The 20,556-nt window shown below is 43.2% G+C and overlaps 1 protein-coding gene across 3 annotated transcripts in view; it reads left to right on the top strand.

Moving 5' to 3' along the window:
* The window catches only part of cux2b (cut-like homeobox 2b), a 538,929-nt gene that overhangs the window by 436,300 nt on the left and 82,073 nt on the right, over positions 1-20,556 (top strand). For all 3 annotated transcript variants that reach the window (XM_072494865.1, XM_072494832.1, XM_072494896.1), the window contains exons 10-12: positions 7,698-7,753; positions 13,658-13,706; positions 13,957-14,059. In XM_072494865.1, coding sequence (XP_072350966.1) covers positions 7,698-7,753; positions 13,658-13,706; positions 13,957-14,059 — 208 coding nt within the window. The remainder of the gene's footprint in view (positions 1-7,697; positions 7,754-13,657; positions 13,707-13,956; positions 14,060-20,556) is intronic.

Below are 20,556 nucleotides of genomic sequence, written 5' to 3'. Positions count from 1 at the left end.
GCACAATTGTATGGTACTGTGCTAAATTCTTCATTTAGCTGTATTGCTGTATTAGGATCGGTGTTTCAGATTGCCGTTGAACTTTTCTTGTGCGTGAAACCTTATAATTCGAGATCCACTTTTAAATCATGCACCAGTACCACTTTTTGTTATCAGTGTGGTCTGAAATTAAATAATTGATATGTAGAACTGATAGGAGAATTGAAATTTGGGAAATAAAGAATCCTAAATAGCATTGGTGAGTTTTGCTGCTGCAATTCATTCTTTAATATTTTCACGGTGAGGATTCATTCCACTGCTCAGAGAGAAGCAGAGAGTCTTTGAGAGCTGTCTGTGAACAGCTCCATCCATTTGGCCTGCCGCTCTCCACGGATTGCCGGAGTGGTAAGAATTAGGAACAAATGAGGAGTATCTGAGCAATAACCTAGTGAACAGCGAAAAATCAGAACGTGCCTGATCAGCCTACTTGAGGAAATAACTTCTAAAGTTAAAACCTTTGGTGAAGTTCCTCAATACGAAGTGGGGTGCTAGAGAGAACAATTGGAGCTATTCAGTGTTTCCAATTTGGATTGAAAGTTTGGATTCCAAAACCTCAGCGCAATCTGATCAGATTTCCAGACAATATCAAAGAGTTGATTCTGCAGAGATAGCTAGGGAATGATGAAATTACTCTGCAAAGTAATGTCAGATAGGATTTCATACAGACAAGTGTAAAGCACACCAGGTGGATGACGTATACAGCCCACTCAACTTTGAAACTATTGCCGAGCAACAGTCAACTCTTCAAACGCAGGCTTACGACTGACGTTGTCAAGTTCTCTCACACAGAACAAACAAAACATGAAAAAACATCTGGACCTGGGTAGTGTACGTCAAAATTCAGAAATCATTTAAGGAATAATCGGATGCTGGAAATGGGGGTAGGTGGTAACTGTGGGTGCTTCCTGCGAATGTGAATTAAATTGAATGTCTTGTCAAGAGGAAAAAGGAAGAGTATGTAAGGATGAGAAAACAAGGTTCAGTAGGGTTGTTTGAGGGTTACAAGGTAGCAAGGAATGAGCTGAAAAAAGGGCTTAGGAGAGCTAGGAGGGGTCATGAGAAGTTCTTGGCGGGTCGGATCAAGGAAAACCCCAAGGCTTTTTACTCTTATGTGAGAAATAAAAGAATGACCAGGGTGAGGGTAGGGCCAGTCAAGGACAGTAGTGGGACAGTAGTAGTCAGAAGAAATAGGAGAGGCGTTGAATGAATACTTTTCTTCAGTGTTCATAAAGGAGGGGCCATGTTTTTGAGGATGAGTGTGAGATTCAGGCGGGTAGGCTGGAGAAAGATGTTCTGAGGAAGGATGTATTAGCAATTTTGAAAAACCTGAGGGCCGACAAGTTCCCTGGGCCAGATGGGATATACCCAAGGATTCTTTGGGAGGCAAGGGATGAGATTGCAGAGCCTTTGGCTTTGATCTTTGGGTCCTCGCTGTCCACGGGGATAGTGCCAGAGGACTGGAGAGTGGCGAATGTTGTTCCTCTGTTCAAGAAAGGGAATAGGAATGACCCTGGTAATTATAGGCCAGTTAGTCTTACTTCGGTGGTCGGGAAGATAATGGAAAAGGTCCTGAAGGATAGGATTTATGACCATTTGGAAAGATGCAGCTTAATCCGGGATAGTCAACACGGATTCGTGAAGGGTAGGTCTTGCCTCACAAATTTGATCGAATTATTTGAGGAGGTAACTAAGTGTGTAGATGAAGGTAGAGCAGTTGATGTCGTATACATGGATTTTAGTAAGGCTAAGGTTCCCCATGGTCGGCTCATGAAGAAAGTAAGGAGGTGTGAGATAGAGGGAAATTTGGCCAATTGGATAAGTAACTGGCTAACACACAGAAGACAGAGGGTGGTAGTGGATGGAAAATTTTCAGACTGGAGACCAGTTACCAGCGGTGTACCACAGGGATCAGTGCTGGGTCCTCTGCTATTTGTGATTTTTATCAATGACTTGGAGGAGGGGGCTGAAGGGTGGGTCAGTAAATTTGCAATTGACACCAAGATTGGTGGAGTAGTGGATGAGGTGGAGGGCTGTTGAATGCTGCAAAGAGACATTGATAGGATGCAGAGCTGGGACGAAAAATGGCAGATGGAGTTTAACTCTGATAAGTGTGGGGTGATTCATTTTGGTAGAAACAATTTGAATGCGGATTACAGGGTCAATGGGAGGGTTCTGAGGAATGTGGAGGAACAGAGAGATCATGGGGTTCATGTCCACAGATCTCTGAAGGTTGCCACTCAAGTGGATAGAGCCGTGAAGAAGGCTTATAGTGTGTTAGCGTTTATTAACAGGGGGCTTGAGTTTAAGAGCCGGGGGGTTATGCTGCCAACTATACATGACCCTGGTGAGACCACATTTGGAGTATTGTGTGCAGTTCTGGTCATCTCATTATAGGAAGGATGTGGAAGCATTGGAAAGGGTGCAAAGGAGATTTACCAGGATGCTGCCTGGTTTGCAGGTTATGAGGAAAGGTTGAGGGAGCTAGGGCTTTTCTCTTTGGAGTGGAGGTGGATAGAGGCGACTTAATAGAGGTTTATAAGATAATGAGGGGGATAGATAGAGTGGACATTCAGAGACTATTTCCTCGGGTGGATATAGCTGTTACAAGGGGGCATAACTATAAGATTCAGGGTGGGAGATATAGGAGGGATGTCTGAGGTAAGTTCTTTACTCAGAGAGTGGTTAGGGTGTGGAATGGACTGCCTGCTGTGATAGTGGAGTCGGACATTTTAGGAACTTTCAAGCGGTTATTGGATAGGCACATGGAGCACACCAGAATGACAGGGAGTGGGATAGCTTGATCTTGGTTTCGGACAAAGCTCGGCACAACATCAAGGGCCGAAGGGCCTGTTCTGTGCTGTACTGTTCTATGTTCTATGAATGTCCTTGCACATCTGTGTTTGCCATGATTCTGTGACCCAATATAATGCTTTAGTAACTTCATCTATAAAATGATACGCAACAGGCTTGAAAATTATATCGACCATTTATCTACCCCTAAAGAGGGAATGTGATTTGAAACTCAGTAATAGCTTATGCTTTTTGCTACATAAAACCAACTTTAATTTGGTCTGAACTTGCCATGTTTGCAAGGCCGGTCTCTATCGAGCATTGCTTTATTTGGTGTCTGGAGTATATTGATCTAAAATTAAAGCTCCATAATTGAAGACATCTCAACATTTTGCATTCAGTACAATGATTTTATTTTGTTTCATTTAAAGCACCCCCCCCAAAAAAAAATCTTGTCTACCTTAATGAACTTTGACTGGGATCAGTGATTGTATTTGATTCACATCAAAACAGCCTGTGGAGTGTGAAGGCCAGAGTTGGATCTTAACAAAATAAAGCCTCTTTCTCTGATGCGGAATAAGGCAGACTAGATTAGGGAACTTAAGGTGAAGGAACCCATAGGGAACAGTGATCACAATATGATCGAATTTACCCTGCAGTTTGAGAGGGAGAAGCTACAATTAGATGTCATGGTATTACAATTAAATAAGGGTAACTACAAAGACGTGAGGGAGGAGCTGGCCAGAATTGATTAGAAAAGGGGCCTAGCAGGGAAGACAGTGGAACAGCAATGGCAGGTGTTTTGGGGGGTTATTAGGGAGGCACAACAGAAATTAATCCCAAAGAGGAGGAAACATGCTAAGGGGAGGATGGCTGATGAGGGATGTCAAGGACAGCATAAAAGCTAAAGAAAAAGCAGACAAAGTGGCGAGGATTAGTGGGAAACTAGACGATTGGGAAGCCTTTAAAAGCGAGCAGAGGACAACTAAAAAAGCAATAAGGGGGGGAGAAGATGAAGTATGAGTGAAAGTTAGCTAGTAATATAAAGGAAGATGGGAAGAGTTTATTTCAATATATAAAAGGTAATAAAGAGGCAAAAATAGACATTGGACCATTGGAAAATGTGGCTGGAGAAGTAATAATAGGAAACAAAGAAATAGCAGACGAACTGAATAGTTACTTTGCATCAGTCTTCACAGTGGAAGACACAAGTGGGATGCCAGAGCTCCAGGAGAACCAGGGGGCAGAGGTGAGGGCAGTGACCATTACTAAGAAGGAGGTTCTGGGGAAACTGAAAGGTCTGAAGGTGGATACGTCACCTGGACCGGATGGACTACACCCCAGGGTCCTAAAAAAGATAGCTGAGGAGATTGTGAAGGCATTGGTGATGATCTTTCAGGAATCACTGGAGGCAGGAAGGGTCCCAGAGGACTGGAAAGTGGCTAATGTAGCACCACTGTTTAAGAAGGGAGGGAGGCAGAAGACGGGAAATTATAGGCCGGTTAGCCTGACATCGGTCATTGGTAAGATTTTAGAGTCTATTATTAAAGATGAGATTGCAAAGTACTTGGAAGTGCATGATAAAATAGGACTGAGTCAGCACAGCTTTGTCAAAGGGAGGTTGTGTCTGACAAATCTGTTAGAGTTCTTTGAGGAGGTAACAAGGAAGTTAGACAAAGGAGAACCAGTGGACGTGATTTATTTAGATTTCCAGAAGGCCTTTGACAAGGAGTCGCATAGGAGACTGTTAAATAAGTTAAAAGCCCATTGTGTTCAGGGTAAGATACTGGCATGGATAGAGGATTGGCTGACTGGCAGAAGGCAGTGAGTGGGGATAAAGGAGTCTTTTTCAGGATGGTAGCCGGTGACTAGTGGTGTGCCTCAGGGGTCTGTGCTGGGACCACAACTTTTCACAATATACATTAATAATCTGGAAGAAGGAACTGAAGGTACTGTTACTAAGTTTGCAGATGATACAAAGATCTGTAGAGGGACAGGTAGTATTGAGGAAGCAAGGGGGCTGCAGAAGGACTTGGACAAGCTAGGAGAGTGGGCAATGAAGTGGCAAATGAAATACAATGTGGAAAACTGTTTGGTTATGTACTTTAGAAGGAGGAATTTAGGATAGACTATTTTCTAAATGGGGAAATGCTTAGGAAATCAGAAGCACAAAGGGACTTGGGATTCCTTGTTCATGATTCTCTTAAGGTTAATGTGCAGGTTCAGTCGGCAGTTAAGAAGGCAAATGCAATGTTAGCATTCATGTCAAGAGGGATATAATATAAGACCATGGATGTACTTCTGAGGCTGTATAAGGCTCTGGTCAGACCCCATTTGGTGTATTGTGAGCAATTTTGGGTCCTGTATCTAAGGAAGGATATGCCGGCCTTGGAAAGGGTCCAGAGGAGGTTCACAAGAATGATCCCTGGAATGAAGAACTTGTGATATGAGGAACGTTTGAGGACTCTGGGTCTGTACTTATTGGAGTTTAGAAGGATGAGAGGGGATCTTATTGAAACTTACAAGATAGTGCGAGGCCTGGATAGAGTGGACGTGGAGAGGATGTTTCTACTTGTAGGAAAAACTAGAACCAGAGGACACCATCTCAGACTAAAGGGATGATCCTTTAAAACAGAGATGAGGAGGAATTTCTTCAGCCAGAGGGTGGTGAATCTGCGGAACTCTTTGCCGCAGAAGGCTGTGGAGGCCAATTCACTGAGTGTCTTTAAGACAGAGATAGATAGGTTCTTGATTAATAAGGGGATCAGGGGTTATGGGGAGAAGGCAGGAGAATGGGGATGAGAAAATATCAGCCATGATTGAATGGCGGAGCAGACTCGATGGGCCAAGTGGCCTAATTCTGCTCCTATGTCTTATGGTCTTATGGAATTACCCAACACAATACGTGTCTGTTTCTTTAAATGATTGCCTGAATTTGATGTGATGATTGGTGTCCCCAAGCGTAACCCTGACGTTCAGTAAATCTATGATACATGTGTTTCTCCATTCGCTTTACTCATAGAATCTTTAAAAACTTCATAGCAGAAAGATTCTACAGCTGACACGAACTTAAAGTAAGCCTAAAAATGAAATTTCACCTTTCCAGTGGCAGAATTAAATTTTGAAAGCAAAACCTGGTTTTGGCTTGAATCTGTAATTCTCACATGATTCCCCAATAATCCACAAGGGGGTTGTGCAAGCAGACTTTGTATAAGGCGCTGGAAACCTAAAAGGGTCTTTCCACTCCTGCACAGGATCAAGCAGACATTTTGATGTGCCCTGGTTCAAAGCTGGAAGTAGCACTGGTTGCTAAAGACCGAGAGATTATCCGATTGCTAAAAGAGATTCAACATCTCCAGACTGCACTGCATGAACTCCAGGAGAGTTCAGCAAATCAAATTGCACAGTTGGAGCAGCAACTAGCACTAAAGACTGAAGTTGTGGAGGTAATGGAACTTGGGACAAGATAGCGCTCGTGATAATAAATCTGAAAGGTCTTGGCAGCTTTCATATAATCCAACACAGTTTTTACATGAAATCAAGTTTCCAATAGATAGAAGACAAATATCTGCTAAAATCAATGTGAATAGTGTTACACGCCGCTGTGAACCACGAGATCAATCCAGACAAATGATTGCCAATCCAAATGATTATCAACAATGTGTTGTCAGCTTGTGCAAGTGATTGTCTAATGTGATGCAACTCCTGCTTTCAGTTCCATCAATGTCAGTTATGTGCTGCAATGGATCCATGTACTCTGCAGATTTTATTTGTTTATATCTTTTAATACATAAATTAATTTCAGGTAAGAGTTCGGCCTAGGTGGTCTTGTTGAGAAGTAATTGTGCTGGGCTGGTTTGACTTCCACCGTCGCAGCTCAGGAGGGCAGGGTGGAGTAAAGTATCTACAGTGAAACTGCTGTGGAGGTTTTGCTGTAAATTACTGGTGTTCTTGTCAGACCTTTCAAAGTGTTGAGCGCTGTCCTGAATTGCTTATGCTTGAAGTAGACCTACAGAATGGCTTGATAGTAAGATGTACCGTGGAATGACCAGGATATCATTCAGTTTTAGAATAATCTTTATTGTCACAAGTAGACTAACATTAACACTGCAATGAAGTTACTGTGAAAAGCCCCGAGTCGCCACATTCCGGCGCCTGTTCGGATACACTGAGGGAGAATTCAGAATGTCCAAATTACCTAACAGCATGTCTTTCGGAACCTGTGGGAAGAAACCGGAGCACCCGGAGGAAACCCACGGAGACACAGGGCGAACGTGCAGACTCTGCACAGACAGTGACTCAAGCCGGGAATCGAACCTGGGACCCTGACGCTGTGAAGCAACAATGCTAACCACTGTCCTACCGTGCCGCCCAGCACAGTTTCCTACCATAGATGAATCACGAGATGCAGAGCAAAAGCCCAGCTCCTTAGAAGGAAAGGGAAAGAAAACAGGAGATTCACAAACTCGTTTTCATTTTTCGGAATGGAACAATCTAGTATTTTTTCTACTTTTGTTTACTCTTCTTGGGTATTTAGGAAATGTTCTTCCCCTCTTCTCATGTTATATATATTTTTTAATCCCTTTCCTTTAGCTAATACTTAACACTTGATTGCACTTAACAGTTGTTAGGATAGATACAGTGCCTGTTCTCTGTGGGTTCTGTTGTTGGCTGCCATCAGTCATGACTCCCACTCTTCCCTCAAAGGCCACCACTCCATTTGCTATAATTAATTTAAGAAGTAATTCAACTTTTTGAGGCGTTTAAATTTCAAACACGAGCTCTTTAAACTGAGAGACATTTGTAATGCACTCTTGACGTTAACTGCTGCACAGCTTTCTAACTGTTGACTGTATCCATTTTCTCAGAAATTGGAAAAGAAGTGTGCACAATTAGACTACAAGGAGCATAAAACAGAATTAAGGTATGTATTTAAAGTTTGTACATTTGCTGCAAAAGCATCTGTCGGATCAAAGACTGTAAAGGACTGAAGATGCTATGTGAATGTTGCGTGGAGTGAAAGAGGTGTTTGTTTCTGAGGGAGTGTATTAGAAAAAAATGAATGGAAAAGATGTCCGTTGTTAGTATCACACTGTTACTTCCTTGTGCGTTGCTCATGTCTGCTCATTTCTCAGTTAACACTCATGGCGGCACGGTGGCACAGTGGTTAATACTGCTGCCTGACAGCTCCAGGGACCCGGGTTAAATTCTGGCTTCGGTTTACTATCTGTGTGGAGTTTGCACTTTATCCCTGTGTCTGCGTGGGTTTCTTCCAGGTGCTCCGGTTTCTTCCCACAGTCCAAAGATGTGCAATTTAGGTGGATTGACCATGCTAAATTGCCCCTTAGTGTCCAAAAGATTAGGTGGGGTTACTGGGTTACTGGGATAGGGTGGAGGTGTGGGCTTAAGTAGGTTGCTCTTTCCAAGGGCTGGTGCAGACTCGATGGGCTGAATGGCCTCTTCTGCACCATAAATTCTATGATTCCATGTTTTCAGCTCTGCTCCAATTCGTAGATTTTGTGTTCCCAGCCCTTGGTTCAATTTGAGTCTGGGTTTGTTTCCCTGCCTCCTACACCCTCCATTTCCCAGCATTTGAAGTTTATACTGGTTTCCTCTTTGCAAATAAAAGATTTAGTTATGTCTAACCTCATATTAGTGGCATTACACAAACCTCAAGTTGCAAAGTGCGGCCAACACCATCCTCAACAAAAGAGCAAGCTGCACAAAATATGCTTTCATAGACAACATAACAAATGCTTTTCAAATTAAAGCACTTGCTTTCGTAGATGAATTTTATTGCCTCAACTCGACAAGTAACCAACCAGTACTTCCACCTGCAGCATCAGAATATTTCTAAACAAGTTATTAGATTTAGGTGAAGTGCCAGCTTTTCTGGTTGACCAAGAAATTACATTGAAGCTTGTTGAAGTGATATTCTTGGAATAGAATATTTCAGGTGGGAAATAGATTTTTAAAACAAAAGTCAAGCTAAGAAAATAGTCTAACCTACTTGAATGATGAGGTGTTTTTGGCTTTTTTACCATCCCAAGGGTAGGACTGTATCTTGCAACTGCTTTCTGAAAAGTATTCAATGCCTCTGGATGACTATCCAATCCTGGGCTTCAGTTTGTTTAATAGTAGACCAGCTTTCCTGTGGGTCGTAGCTGCCACCATTTTGTCTAAATAACAAATCAATCTAAACTGAAGCCCGGATAAATAGAAAACCATTACAGATTCATAATTTGTCCATGTAGGTAAACTCAATAGATAAAAGCAAATTACTGCAGATGCTGGAATCTGAAACAAAATAGAATAATAATAATAATCTTTATTATTGCCACAAGTAGGCTTACATTAACACTGCAATGAAGTTACTGTGAAAATACCCTAGTCACAACATTCCGGCTCCTGTTCGGGTACACGGAGGGAGAATTCAGAATGTCCAAATTACCTAACAGAATGTCTTTCGGGACTTGTGGGAGGAAACCAGAGCACCCAAAGGAAACCCACCCAAGCACAGGGAAAACATGCAGGCTCCGCACAGACAGTGACCCAAGCCGGGAATCAAACCTGGAACCCTGCCACTGTCAAGCAACAGTGCTAACTACTGAAAATACTGGACAATCTCAGCAGGTCTGACAGCATCTGTGGATGAGAGAAGGGACCTAATGTTTCAAGCCTGGATGACTCTTTGTCAAAGCTCAATGTTCTCTTCAATTTGATAATAATTTTTGACCCTTGTGCCTTTTACCACTCCAATATTCTCTTTTCTTAAAGGCACAAGTGCATGCGATATAGTTCTAGAGATCAATCTTCCAGTGCCTCACTTAAATAACCAATCTTTGTGCATCAGCCTGTAGGATCTCTTATGTTATCTTCTAATAAGAGTCGATTGTCCGGTTGATTGGAAGGGTTGAAAATACAACTTTATTGCTAATTATTCACTTTAATACACTTGCATACAAACTAAATCAAAATTTAGAAACAAAATATCAAACAATACATGAGTTGGTCAAATACGTGGCAAAGGAAATCATAAAGCATAAATAAATCACTTTTAAAACAAACGAGCAAATAGATGATTCAAGAATTCAGGAAGGCAGGAACTCAGGAAGCCGACCTCGGCCACAAGGTCTTACTTTAAGGGAATCATTATTGATGGTCTAATCCCCATTTACTCGTGTTGGTTTCTAATTCTCAGCTGAGACTAAGGTAGTCAAGAAAGCATATGGAATGCTTGCTTTCACTGGACGGGGCATCGAGTATAAAACCTGGCAAGTCATGCTACAGTTGTATCGAACCTTGGTATGGCCTTGGAATATTGCGCACAATTCTGGTCGCCACACTACCAGAAAGATGTGGAGGCTTTGAAGAGGGTGCAGAGGAGGTTTACCACGATGTTGCTTGGTCTAGAGGGTGTTAGCTATATGGAGAGGCTGAATAGACTCGGACTGTTTTCATTAGAAAGATGGAGGTTGAGGGGTGACCTGATAGAGGTCTACAAGATTATGAGCAGCATGGATAGAGTGGGTGAGCAGGCACTCTTTCCCAGGGTGGAGGCGTCAGTCACCAGGGGACATAGGTTTAAGGTCCATGGGGCAATAGGTTTAAGGTCCATGGGGCAAAGTTTAGAGGAGATGCTCGAGGCAGGTTTTTTATGCAGAGGGTAGTGAGTGCCTGGAACGCATTGCCAGGGGAGGTTGTGGAAGCAGATACATTAACGGCATTCTAAAGGCATCTTGACAAATACATGGATAGGATGGGTATAGAGGGATACGGCACGAGGAAGTGCTGAGGGTTTTGGCAAAGGTTGGTATCATGACCGATACAGGCTTGAAGGGCCGAAGGGCCGGTTCCTGTGCTGTATTGTTCTTTGTTCTTTGAGACCTCCTGATTTGTTCAAATAGGTGTCTGTTACTTAGAGGATGATTTATTAATAAAATATTGGCCATTTCTTAAGATTGACTGGTATCCATCAGGAATAATTCAGTGTCTACGTGCACCACCTCATGAGAATAGGTTTATCATGCCACTGCTGGCCATAGACCTTGCTGTAACTAATTAATTGACACATTCTTATTACTAAATGCATTGAAATACAATAGTGTATTCATTATATGAAACATTCATTGTAACAATGTCTGAACACCCTAAAGTTCAATACTTGATTCATTATCTGAAACAATGACTATCTTTTCACAGTCATGGCATTTTGAATAATTCCACTCTTTAGTTATTCACTCAAACTAAAAACATCAATCAAGCAATGAATCAATAAATCAATAATCTATTAGAGCCCAAACATGATTGCTGGCTAATAGTTTGACAATATCAGCATAGCGCTGAGATTGATCCCATCATTATGCAGGATGTGCAATGGAACCCTGACTGTCCTCCTCTACCTTCACCCCCCCAAGCAAGTGATTAAATTTCAATGTATTCTAAGCTTCAGAAGGATGCGCCAAACCAGCAAAATCTTATCTTTCAGCCTGCAAAATGTAAAGTTTCCAAATTTGCCGATGATAGAAAATAGGTGGAGGAGCATGTTGTAATGAGGATGCTGTGATTTTTGCAACGGATATAGATAGATTGGATAACTGAGTGAAAACCTGGCAAATGAAGTTTTACGTGGGGGTGTGAGGTTATGCACTTCAGTAGGAGGAATCAAACGGCAGATTATTATCTAAATGGAGAGAGACTGCAGGTGAGTGAAGCTCAGAGGGATCTAGGTGTTCTAGTGCATGAATCACAAAAAGCTAGCAGGCAGGTACAACAAGTGGTAAAGCATTTTGGCCTTTATTGCAAAGGGAGTGAGGTTTAAAAATAGGGAGGTTTTGTTGCAATTGTACAAGGTGTTGGTGAGGCCTCACCTGGAATACTGCGTATAGTTTTGGTCCCATTACTTTAAAAAAGTTCTAGTAACATGGGCGGCAGTCCAAAGGAGATTCACTAGGCTAATCCCTGTGATAATGGGAGCACGGTAGCATTGTGGATAGTACAATTGCTTCATAGCTCCAGGGTCCCAGGTTCGATTCCGGCTTGGGTCACTGTCTGTGCGGAGTCTGCACATCCTCCCCGTGTGTGCGTGGGTTTCCTCCGGGTGCTCCGGTTTCCTCCCACAGTCCAAAGATGTGCAGGTTAGGTGGATTGGCCATGACAAATTGCCCTTAGTGTCCAAAATTGCCCTTAGTGTTGGGTGGGGTTACTGGGTTATGGGGATAGGGTGGTGGTGTTGACCTTGGGTAGGGTGCTCTTTCCAAGAGCCGGTGCAGACTCGATGGGCCGAATGGCCTCCTTCTGCACTGTAAATTCTATAATACACTCTATGATAATAGGGTTATCAAATCAAGAGAGACTAAATAGTCTGGGTCTGTATTCCTTGAATTTAGAAGAGAGAGGGGTGACCTTATTCAAACATATAAGATTCTGAGGGGTCTTGACAGGGTCGATGTTGAGATGTTTTCGCTAGTGGGAGAGTCTCCAATAAGGGGTCATAGATACCCTTATAGATAAAGGGCAGGTCATTTAAAAGTGAGGTGTGCAGAAATTTCTTCTCGCAGAGGGTGGTTAATCTCTGGAACTCTCTGCTGCAGCGGGTGGTGGAGGCTGTATCATTAAAAGTACTTCAAGTGGAGGTGGATAAATATTTGATAGATCGAGGAATAGAGGGCTACGGGGAAATGGCACAGAAAAGGATTTGAGGCCATGTGGGATCTCTTATTCTATCTTCTAATAAGAGTCGATTGTCCGGTTGATTAGAGGTGTCCAAAATACAACTTTATTGCTAATTATTCACTTCAACACACTTGCATAAGAACTAAATCAAAACGTAAAAACGAAATGTCAAACAATACACGAGTTGGTCAAATACATGGCAAAGAGATCATTAATCATAAAAGCAATAATGAATCACTTTAAAATAAACAAATGGAATGATTCAAGAATTTAGGAAGGCAGGAACGAGTCCTTGACCACAAGGTCTTACTCTTAAAGAAATCCTTATGTCTGGTCTAGCCCCTCATTTACTCTCATTGGTTTCTAATTCTCAGCTGAGACCTCCTGGTTCGTTCAAATAGATGTTTGTTACTTAGAGGACAATTGATTAATTAAACATTGGCCATTACTCAAGATTGACTGGTATCTGTCAGGAATAATTCAGTGTCTACGTGCACCGCCTCACGGGAATGGAATTCTCATGCCACGGTTAGCCATCAACCTTGCTGTAACTAATTACTTGATGCATTCTTATTACTAAATGCACTGTAATACAATGGCCTATTCATTATATGAAACATTCGTTGAAACAATGTCTGAATTTCTGCATACATGAAGCTAAAGTTCAATAGTTTATTCATTGTCTGATACAATTACTATCTTTTCACAGTCATGGCCTTTTGAATAATTCCATTCTCTAGCTATGCTCTCAATCAGTACCGAAAGACATCAATAAATAAATGAATCAATATATCAGTAACCTATCAGGCCGACATAGATCAGCCAAGATTAGATTGAATGGGTGGGTGGGGGCAGGCTTGAAGGACCTGGTGGCCTACTCCTGCTCCTAATTATGATGTTTTTGTGTTATGTTCCTGTGTGTGCAAAATTACTTTGATGTTGAACTGAATATCATCGTAACACAATCTTGCGAAGTGTTTCTAAAGTGGAAATCTCAAGCTGGTCAGTCAGCATTTAGCTTTGAACCATGTGATACTGATCATGAAGAAGAAAGAATGAGCCCTAAATTAATTGTGATAGTTGTAGAGTAAGGATTGTGTTCAACACCATGAACTAGGATTCAATTATGCAGTGCATTATATTTTCTTTACAGCATTTTCAAATCAATGAATCCAGCATCCTCACATGGCTGTGCATCCCAGGTAACTTTTCATTTAAAACTAATTTAACCATTGCTACATAATCCAGTGGTTGAAGGCCTTGTAGGTTATTTAAAAGTAGCATCAATACTATATGGAACTGCTTGTCGTCATTTCACTAGAATTAGCCAGTCAATGATAAGCACCAGAATTAATTTTCCCAAAGGAACTTTATAATACACCCGACTGAAATCATTTGAGCTCATTGGATGTGCAATTTGATAAAGTTTGAATAATTATTTCCTGTTGCTAGGATAGAACAAAAGACACTGAGGATTCTTTGCCGGAAAAAGAAATGACCCTTCAACCTGAGAAGAAATGTTTACAAGAGACGCTAAATGCAAATGCAGAGATGGGTAGGATTGCAATTTACTTCTTAAGATTTCATGATGTATCTAGTAACCTTTTACAGAAATCTAAAGACGCTGACAACTGTGCTCTCTTTCTGAGGATAAAATTTTATTAGTTATCTCAGAAATGGTTATCAAAATATATGGTTCTCACTCAAAACATAGAACCACTATTTTCTTTGGATGCAATGAGATGCATGACTAATTAATCTGTTCATCGAGGTGTTGGATGAGAGAGGATGTTGGCCAGAACTGGACACCTCCCAACTATTTTCAACTATTGTCCATATTTCGCACAAACTCTCTTCCATTGTACTGACTTTGACTCTTTCCTGTTCAACTGGCAATTTTGTGTGTCTGCGCAGAGCTCCGATTTTATCTCTCATGTTAAAATGCTTTGCTGTGCCTTTCTCAATATCTAATCCTCACTACTTGTTTTATACCTAAAAGCTTTTACAAGTGATTTCCACCCAGAATGGGTACCCCATCTCCTCCACATCATCACGTGAAGGGGCCAAGAGTTTAGAAATCACAACAATATAAATGAACAAGCATGTGGAGAGAGGGAAACTCAGGACAAAAGTCCAAAGATGTGCAGGTTAGGTGGATTGGCCATGCTAAATTGTCCTTAGTGTCCAAAATTGCCCTTAGTGTTGGGTGGGGTTACTGGGTTATGGGGATTGGGTGGAGGTGTGGACCTTGGGTAGGGTGCTCTTTCCAAGAGCCGGTGCAGACTCGATGGGCCGAATGGCCTCCTTCTGCACTGTAAATTCTATGAAAACTACTGGCTAACCTGCACAAGTTAGTAACCAGAGCCCATTGTCAGGGTTTAAATTCCATTCGCCTTGGATAGGGTTCTAAAGAAGTGGACAACTTTTCTCACCCAGCTTTTTTCATCATTGACTATGGACACATTACTTCACCTTTCAAAATACTGTGACAATTATTCAGGCTTACATTTTTCCTAACTTCAATCTGCACCTTTCTGTAAAAGAACAATCCCCATACTTCATCTGCACACAGTATTTTCAATGCACCAGTATGGCGGAAAAGTCCATTTTGAATATTGAAAGTCATTGAGAGTATTGAAAGTCAAAGAGATCTAGGGGTACAGGTCCACAGGTCACTGAAAGGGGCAACACAGGTGGAGAAGGTAGTCAAGAAGGCATACGGCATGCTTGCCTTCATTGGCCGGGGCATTGAGTATAAGAATTGGCAAGTCATGTTGCAGCTGTATAGAACCTTAGTTAGGCCACACTTGGAGTATAGTGTTCAATTCTGGTCGCCACACTACCAGAAGGATGTGGAGGTTTTAGAGAGGGTGCAGAAGAGATTTACCAGAATGTTGCCTGGTATGGAGGGCATTAGCTATGAGGAGCGGTTGAATAAACTCGGTTTGTTCTCACTGGAACGAAGGAGATTGAGGGGCGACGTGATAGAGGTCTACAAAATTATGAGGGACATAGACAGAGTGGATAGTCAGAGGCTTTTCCCCGGGGTAGAGGGGTCAATTACTAGGGGGCATAGGTTTAAGGTGAGAGGGGCAAGGTTTAGAGTAGATGTACGAGGCAAGTTTTTTACACAGAGGGTAGTGGGTGCCTGGAACTTGCTACCGGAGGAGGTGGTAGAAGCAGGGACGATAGTGACATTTAAGGAGCATCTTGACAAATACATGAATAGGATGGGAATAGAGGGATACAGACCCAGGAAGTGTAGAAGATTGTAGTTTAGTCTGGGAGCATGGTCGGCACGGGCTTGGAGGGCCGAAGGGCCTGTTCCTGTGCTGTACATTTCTTTGTTCTTTGTTCTTGAATCAAAATGATTTGCAAATGTAAATTAAGTCCAAATCTAATTAACATAAAGTGTTAATTCATTATTTCTAACAGCAAGACTAATGTATAGATACAGCTGCTTGACATAGTCGCCATAAGGAGCTCCCCTGTTTAAACAATTAACCAGTTGATAATATTTAGAGACTTCCATTGATGCAGGGGAAGTTTGAGCACTAACGATAAGACTAATAATTTTCCTGACTTAATGGCTTGGGTAAGAAAACAAAGCCATGGTTTACATTAAATCGAATAATTACATTAAATCGAAGAAGTAAAATTCTATTTTTACTGTATGTGATTCTGTCACCTTTTGATGATATTGTGGAAATGTATTTGGTGATTCTATTTTATTTCAGAAATCATTGGGATTGGATATAAATGTTAACCAATGCATCCTGATCAAAGAAAGCCAGTTGTGGCTATGGGGCTGTGCAGGCTTCACAATGCAAGTTTGTGTTGGGGTAGTCCACAATCTATGGATTTTATACAAGAAAAATAATATTTTTTTATGCTGATCCTGCTTGCTTTCTAAAGATGTTACTTGATAAAGATGTTACTTTTTCAGTTATAAACGAACTATTTTAGAAATTACAACAGTGAAAATGAACAAGTAGAATGAGTTGATCCTAACTTAAGCAGACCCGCGTCCAACCTCTCGAGGATGGACCATGTTCACAACAGACAACCACGTGGATCATCCGTGATGCACACCTGGACAAGAAATAAGTCCTGTGCAGACTAAAAACTATTCACAATAATCACATAGGAATATAATAATAACCAATTAGACAATCATTCAAACTGTTCTGGAAGCAAAATGAAATCTTAATTGTCCTTTTCAGAGCCTTTGAACGAATGACTCTGACATTATATTGCTACCATAGCATAGAAACCAAAGGTAAAGAGGGGGCTGGCAATTGGGACTTACCAGGTGGTCTGAGTCACCTCAGATCAATATAGTTTGTTTACCACTATGCAGGAAGTTGTATTATTCAATATCACCATTCAGATAGAATTCCATTTATTCCAGACAATCCCATGGTGTAATTCAATGATGTCTTGGTCAATATTTATTCCTCAGGCAGCATCACTAAAAGATATTTCTAGCCATTATCACATTGCTGTTCGTGGGAACTTGCTCCATCACAACAAGGACTATGGGCGCTATCCAGCCGCCGCGTTGCATTCTCGCACGAGCGTAGTACTGCTGGGAGAGGCCTCGTGCAGGGTTCCCGGCAGCTTTCACGCCTTGTGGGATCTACCCAAGTCCCACAAGGCGACGGAGTGAGAATCATGCCCAAAAAGGGCGTGACCAAACGGCACTCCCCAAAATCTGTTTTAAACAGACTTCGACAAGCTTACCCAGGACCTACCAGCTTCTCGGGATCTACCGGCCTCCGCGGCAAGGCTGCAATCGGGCGCCGTTCAGCACTGATCCACACAAATGTAGGCCATGCGGAACAGCACGTGGGGAGGGGGTCTCCTGCACTATTGGAGACCCCTGGGTGGTCAGGGACAGGGCTGGCTCCGTGGCCCTCACCCCTGGAACGCAGGCACCTTGGCACTGCCCAGCTGGCACCTTGGCACTGCCAAGATTCCTGGGTAGCACTGCCAAGCTGGCAGAAGCACAGCCTGGGGGCCAGTCAAGGATGCCCGAAGTCAGGGTGACACTACCAAGGGTCAGGGCAGAAGGGGGGCCATTCCCATGAAAGAAGGGTGGAGGGAGGGGGTTTGAAGGGTGGGGGATTCATGGCAGGTGGAGGATAGGGGGGTGACAGGCTGGGTCCTGGAAGGGTGGGCTGTAAGGGGGCATGGGAGGGCCTGGACTTGGGACCACCAGGGACCCCATAGCGGGGTGTGTGGGGTAGTGCCCATGTGTGTGAGGGGTGATATTTCCCATGGGTAGGGCTTGAACCCACAAGCTCACTTCAGGATCAGTGCACCCTTTCAAAATGGCGGCCCAATCTCTGATTTGAGCTCCCCAATGCTGAAGAAAATTCGAAGTGTGGGCTAAACGGCGAGTAACTCCCCAGGCCCAAAAAAGTCACTACGTGTCAATGGATAGCGGTGGGGAACTCGCCAGCAGAGCCGGTGGGAAACTCTCTGAAAAGCCCCCAACAAATTAACTTAGATATTTTTCTGTTGAATTGCGCCCTATATTTCGAAAAAGTACTTAATTGGCTGTGAAACACTTTGGGAGCCTGAGGTAATGAGATGTGTGATATAAACATATGCTTGCTCTTTTCAGGATGATTGCTTTTAATGCTGACATGTGTAATATGTATATCAAGTTCTTTAGTTCCAAGAACAATTTCTAGCGTGTCCAACAAATGTCTGCAAACTTTGACTACAATTAACGTTTCAGTGATGCAATTAACTTGTGAGCATCTGTAGCGATAAACCTCCAGGAAATTGGTCAGTTATCCCAAAGCTAGGTTACTCGTACACAGATTAGTTCAATGTCTTTCTTTTTCCCCAGACAGGAAAAAAAAGGTGTCAGAATACAGCTCGTAGAAGTCAAGTTTAGATTCACAAAATTGGCATCCAAAGTTTCATATCAAATGAGACATGGAGCGTTTACATTTTGTAGCAAGATTAAGTTCTGTTTCCATCAGATACCTGGCACGTTTTCTGAAGACAATGGGTAGGATTCTACGCGCGCGCCCCCCCCCCCCCCCCCCCCCCCCCCCCCCCACCATGCCACCCAATGGGATTTCCCATTGTGGCCATCCCACAGGCATGAGTGCGCAACCGACGAAGCGGAGGATCCCGCCCATGGAGAATCCCGCACAAGAATTGCATTTGTGCTCTTAGCCATAACAAAGAATTTCTGCTAGTTTTTCCTCCATCTTGTGACGTGATCACAAGTAAAATGGCAGCTCTCACATTTCTATTGGAATTAGCTTGAAATGAATGAGAATATTTTCGGATGCTAACGTAATTATGTGTGTTCTTCGCATTCTTAAAAGAAACACATTTGAAAATTGTGGTATTATAGGTATTACGGTAGCTGATAGGCTGGAGCACCATTGGTGGAAACTGTATGCTTTCTTTTTTTAAAAATATATTTTATTGAAATTTTTTTCCCTGAGCAACATTTTTCCCGCTTACAAAACAAGCGAAACGATAACAGTAACAAAACAGAAATTTTTTAACTTTTTAACAATAATAATAATAGTAGTAATAATATACAAGTAACAAAACCTCGTACTCTATTGACCTATACTCAACTGCCTTCCCCCCCCCCCCCCGGGTTGCTGCTGCTGGTCATCCGTCTTCCCTCTAACGTTCCCCTAGGTAGTCGAGAAATGGCTGCCACCGCCTGGTGAACCCTTGAGCCGATCCTCAGGGCAAACTTTATCTGCTCCAGTTTAATAAACCCCGCCATATCGTTTACCCAGGCCTCCAGTCGGGGGGGTTTCGCCTCCTTCCACATGAGTAGGATCCTGCGCCGGGCTACTAGGGACGCAAAGGCCACGACATCGGCCTCTTTCGCCTCTTGCACTCCCGGCTCTTCCGCAACTCCAAATAGAGCTAACCCCCAGCCTGGTTTGACCCGGGCCTTCACCACCTGCGAAATCACTCCCGTCACTCCCTTCTAATACCCTTCCAGTGCCGGACACGCCCAAAACATATGTGCGTAGTTTGCCGGGCTCCCGCCACACCTCCCACATTTGTCCTCCACTCCAAAGAACCTGCTCAATCTTGCCCCCGTTATGTGTGCTCTATGTAGCACCTTAAATTGAATCAGGCTAAGCCTGGCGCATGAGGAAGAGGAATTTACCCTGCTTAGGGCATCAGCCCACATACCCTCCTCTATCTCCTCCCCTAATTTTTCTTCCCACTTTCTTTTTAGTTCGCCCACCGACTCCTCCCCCTCTTCCCTCACCTCTCTATAAATCTCTGACACCTTGCCCTCTCCGACCCACACCCCTGAAAGCAACTGTATGCTTTCTATTGGTTAGGATGTATGGTAGCTCCACCCTGCTAGGCGGGGTATAAGAGCCCGTGCCGCCCCAGCAGCCTTCATTCTGTACCTGAGCTCCTGGGGGAAATGTCTAGCTTATTAAAGCCTTCAGTTGGACTACAATCTCGCTTTAGTGGTCATTGATCGTGCATCAATTTAATAAGCTAGTTTTTTTTAAGAAGAAAGGATGGAGCTCCGAATCAAGCCGGAGTGTCTGCAACTCAGCCCCCACGCAGCGAACTCAGCGGCAATCTTCAAGCACTGGCTGGTGTGCTTTAAAGGGTATCTCGGGACGGCCGAAAACACACACACGGGAGAGCAGAAACTGCAAGTCCTACACTCAAGGGTGAGCCCGGAGATTTACACCCTCATCGAGGAAGCGGAAGACTTCGATGCAGCAATAGAGCTGCTAAAAGGACACTATATTCGCCCGGTAAACCAGGTCTACACCCGGCACCTGCTTGCAACAAGGCGACAAAATTCTGGGGAATCGCTGGAAGAATTCTACCGTGCACTCCTGGTGTTGGGGAGAAGCTGCAGCTGCCCGCACGTTTCAGCGAGCGAACACACTGAACTCTTAGTCCGGAACGCTTTCGTGGCAGGTATGCTATCCTCACAAATCTGCCAGCGACTGTTAGAAAAAGACACTCTGGGTCTCAGGGAGGCACGGGCCCTTGCAGGCTCCCTGGACGTGGCCTCCAGGA

Source organism: Scyliorhinus torazame, chromosome 1, assembly GCF_047496885.1.
Source record: "Scyliorhinus torazame isolate Kashiwa2021f chromosome 1, sScyTor2.1, whole genome shotgun sequence".
NCBI classification, from domain to species: Eukaryota; Metazoa; Chordata; class Chondrichthyes; order Carcharhiniformes; family Scyliorhinidae; genus Scyliorhinus; species Scyliorhinus torazame.
Note: the sequence above shows the minus strand (reverse complement) of the source record. Positions and strands in the feature narration are given on the sequence as shown.